Source organism: Gossypium hirsutum, chromosome A12 (genome assembly GCF_007990345.1).
Source record: "Gossypium hirsutum isolate 1008001.06 chromosome A12, Gossypium_hirsutum_v2.1, whole genome shotgun sequence".
Classification (NCBI taxonomy): Eukaryota; Viridiplantae; Streptophyta; class Magnoliopsida; order Malvales; family Malvaceae; genus Gossypium; species Gossypium hirsutum.
The window spans coordinates 13698288-13702295 of NC_053435.1; the positions used below are offsets into that span (position 1 = coordinate 13698288).

Consider the following 4008-nt stretch of genomic DNA (forward strand, 5'->3'; position numbering starts at 1 on the left):
TAGTTATTTAATATTAATTTTGTTATTATCACTTATTAATCATATATATATATATATATAATAAGGTACACACTAAAATCGAGACAAGTGGAGCAATTTTTTTATAATTTATATATTTTTCTAAAAGATAATTTTTATAGTTTTTTTATTATCCATTAAATTATAAAGGTTTAGGTTTGAAGTAAATACTTAATTAGATAAATAAGAATTTTAAAAAATATATTTATTTAATTTGAATTTAATAAAAAAGTATTTAATTATATATTATTTATAATTAATTTTGAGTTAATTGAATGTTTAAAATAAATATTTAATTAGATAAACATAAATTTTAAAAACTAAGATAAATGTTTAATTAGATAAATAGAAATTTAAAAAAATGTTAATTTTCCATTTCTATTTAATTAGAAATCCTTCTCAATTCATCAGTATTGTGGGTAATCTTTTCTTGAATTTTGTTGTTATATTTAAAAATTTAAAAATTAGCATCAATCACCCTTTAATTGAGATTTCATATCAATTACCCTTTACTTGAGATTTTAAATAACAGTGGGAAAAATAATAATTCTTTAATCTTGATTTTCAAGCATAGTGTGGGACACAACACCCCTTATAAATATCAAGCTATCTTTTGTGTTTTTAGGGTTTCCATGATAATCATCTTCCATCTTCCAATTTTGTAACCCCAACAGGTGTGATGGTGGAAACAAGCAAAGGGATGGTAGCTAGATTGGAGAAACAAACTATTGATGTTGTTGTCGATTGAGTTTTAACTTGATTGGTATAAATTTTGTTGCCAATACAGGAGGATGTGGATTCGAGTGCAATGAAGTGTATTATCCTCCTATTTATGTTCTAGGTCATATCTTAATCATTTTCTTATATCCTATTATCCATTGAGAAGGTTATATATGTCACAAAAAACATATCCCTTCCTTGCAAATCATTTTAACATAATCAATTTTTATTTTTTATTTTTTAAAAAGTAAATAATTTGAATCAATTTATTAATGATTGTCATGAAATATTGATATCTACGTGAATATATATTTTTGAAAAGAAAAAATGTGAGGAATTCAACCAAAAGCAATTAAGGGGGAGTTTGTATAAGGCAAAAAGGATGTGTTAAGTAAATGGAAAATCACAAGTTGACATTGTGAAAATTCAGTGCACACAAGAAGATTGGGTGGTTGGTTGGTTGAGACTTTAGGAAAGAGCGCAGCATACCAAAAGACAATTTTTGATTTCCCAGCAATTAAATTTGAAAATATAAATCTAATCGGGACAGAGATTTGAAGAGCAGGTTGATATAATCATCTACTTTCTTTCACTGCCAAAAAGTCTAAAGTGAGCCCGTCTCATTAATAACCTAAGAACACCACCAAAACAAGTACTAGAGTTTTGCTAACTAATAATTTTGGATTTTTTTTTTGTCTATATTGATTTTTAAACTTGATAATTTTTTTCAATTTTAATTTATATGATGACTGAATTTATAACCGTTAAAGTGATGGCGTGGTGTAATACATACAAATATGCAAAGAAGAGCAACAAGGTTGAGATGGAGGCGAAAGTAGAAGATTTAAGAAAGATTGTGTGTATTTTTGGGAAAGGAAAATGAGTGATCCATCATCATTGGTGATCTTACGTATATCAAGATCCCTCCCTCCCTCCCTTGCTACATGTCTTAAACGAAAATAAAAGAAGGTTCTTTATCTGTACGTCTCTCGTGCCTTTTGACAATGAAGTGATAGAACCCCATATTGCCACTATTTAAATTAACTAATTTATATATTATTAAAATTAAAAAGCAGGTAGAGAAAAAGAAAAGATATTTTCTTTCGTCCACAAACTCAGAAAATTTCATGTTTCAACTATTACAGGTAGAGAGAGAAAACAGGGTTTTGGGGCATCACAATATATATTCAAAGCTTTAAATGCGAGTTGGTTGATTTTCCTCTCTTTTCATCACCTTAAGCGCTAAGCATTGCCCACCCATCCTTCCTTTTTCTTAAACCCCCGACCCCGACCCCAACCCCAGCCCTCTCTTTGTATTTCATTTCTCATTTGATTTCAACAAAAAGAATGGATTTTTACGAATACCCATCCCGTTTTTCCCTCCCTTCACTTTCTTTGTTTGGTGATTTCTTCGAAAAGGTTAAATATTTTTGCAATTTCGCTGTTTCTGCCATCATTGGGAACATTTTCTCTGCGATCTTAACCTTCTTCTTTGCATTAGGTTGGTTTCCTTCTTTCTTTCTTTCTTCCTCTTTTCTCCTCTATTTTGCTTCATTAAAGCTTTTTTTCATTGCAACCCCTTTGATTATTGATCTATTCATTGCTAAAATTTTGGTTTTTATAGTAATTATTATAATTTCGCCATTGTGATTATATGAACAAAATATAAAATCTGATTATGATTTTGTTCCATTTATGAAAATGTTTTTGCGTGCTGACAAACCGGTTGGGGGATTAATTTGTCAGTCATATACTTATTTCCAATATAGACCTTGAATTAATGATGCTTAACATGTAAAAGGCTTTGATGCATCAAGTTAGCCAATATACGCTCAAATTTTGCTAAACAAGTTCATTTGCAGTGGGCACCTTGTTAGGGGCCATGACGGGGGCTTTGATAGGACAAGAAACGGAGAGTGGGTTCGTTCGAGGGGCTGCAGTTGGGGCCATCTCTGGTGCAGTTTTCTCAATCGAAGTCTTTGAGTCATCTCTAGTTCTTTGGCAATCCGACGAATCCAGGATCGGATGCTTACTTTACTTGGTCAGCAATTGTGCTTATTCCCCTGTTTTTATAGGTTTACTTGCTAGGCAATCTAAATTATTTCTTTTCGTGCAAATTTTCAGATTGATGTCATTGCAAGCCTTCTAAGTGGGAGGCTTGTTCGTGAGAGAATCGGTCCAGCGATGTTGAGTGCAGTCCAAAGTCAGGTAAATGAAAAATGCTCTGCAATTTGATTGATATTTGCTCACATCAAAGTTGAAACAGCAATTTACTTATGATGTAAGTTTGTGTTATCAGATGGGAGCTGCTGAAACAACTTTTGAGGATGTCCAGAACATATTTGACATTGGTGGTTCAAAAGGATTGGCTGGAGATTTGGTTGAGAAAATCCCAAAGATCATAATCACAAACAATAACAATGCGGATGCTTCCGGGGAGAAAGTTTCCTGCTCAGTTTGTCTTCAGGTCTAACCCTAATTCTTGCAAATTTTTTTTGTAAAACTAGTTGGCATAACAAAGCTTATTGGGATTGAATCTTTGTTGCAGGACTTTCAGCTGGGAGAAACAGTTAGGAGCTTGCCGCAGTGCCACCACATGTTCCACCTACCTTGCATAGATAAGTGGCTTGTTAGTCATGGTTCTTGTCCATTGTGCAGAAGGGATCTGTAATCTTGCTTTCTTTTTTTCCTTTTGTAAATTATACAATTAGATGAGTTCTTCACAGTTTATTTTATACCGTGGTTACTTGCCGGCCGGGGCATGTGTATTCGTTCATTATACAATTAGCCCTTTGTATAACTTTTTTATTTATTTACAACTCAGGGGCCTCCTGAGAACATAATACTTGACTTGTGTGATGTTTGAGGCCTTCTCAAATTGCCTATATAAAAATTGTGAACGATCAGGGTCTAGCTAAGAACCTTTGCAGTGTTTCCTATTAGTTAATCGGAGGAAGGCGCCGGCGGTGAGGGAATTGAACTTCGTTGAGATCAATCATTGCAAAGGTTAGATGAAATATTTAAGTAAGGAAATATTATGAGAGCTAATTTCTCAGTCTCATTTATGAAATTGCAGGGTCTTGTAATAAATATGTGTATGGAAGCTGGGGGAGGAGTTGGTCAATATTTTTTATAAAAATAAATAAAAAATCATAGGGTGGTGTTGCTTGATAGGAGATTAGAACAAAAAGCATTGAATTACATAGGCAGTAGAATAGGTGTAAATCTATCTACTCTGACTTCCAGGACCCAGTCGGTGTTTATCTTGTC

General features: G+C 32.7%; 1 protein-coding gene across 1 annotated transcript; it reads left to right on the plus strand.

Moving 5' to 3' along the window:
• The first annotated feature begins 1729 nt into the window (after positions 1-1729).
• LOC121211305 (NEP1-interacting protein 1) lies at positions 1730-3597 on the plus strand. The gene is made up of 5 exons (XM_041083983.1): positions 1730-2239; positions 2601-2779; positions 2863-2946; positions 3038-3205; positions 3287-3597. The coding sequence occupies exons 1-5, from the start codon at positions 2086-2088 to the stop codon at positions 3407-3409; spliced, it is 708 nt and encodes a 235-aa protein (XP_040939917.1). The 5' UTR covers positions 1730-2085; the 3' UTR covers positions 3410-3597.
• Positions 3598-4008: the final 411 nt, after the last annotated feature.

What these genes read in the sequence shown, in the direction of transcription:
- LOC121211305 (XM_041083983.1), top strand. Translation starts at nt 2,086, where the DNA reads ATGGATTTTTACGAATACCCATCCCGTTTTTCCCTCCCTTCACTTTCT. An exon ending in AACCTTCTTCTTTGCATTAG is followed by an intron (nt 2,240 to 2,600) that starts GTTGGTTTCCTT and finishes GTTCATTTGCAG; the next exon opens with TGGGCACCTTGTTAGGGGCC. An exon ending in CCTGCTCAGTTTGTCTTCAG is followed by an intron (nt 3,206 to 3,286) that starts GTCTAACCCTAA and finishes TCTTTGTTGCAG; the next exon opens with GACTTTCAGCTGGGAGAAAC.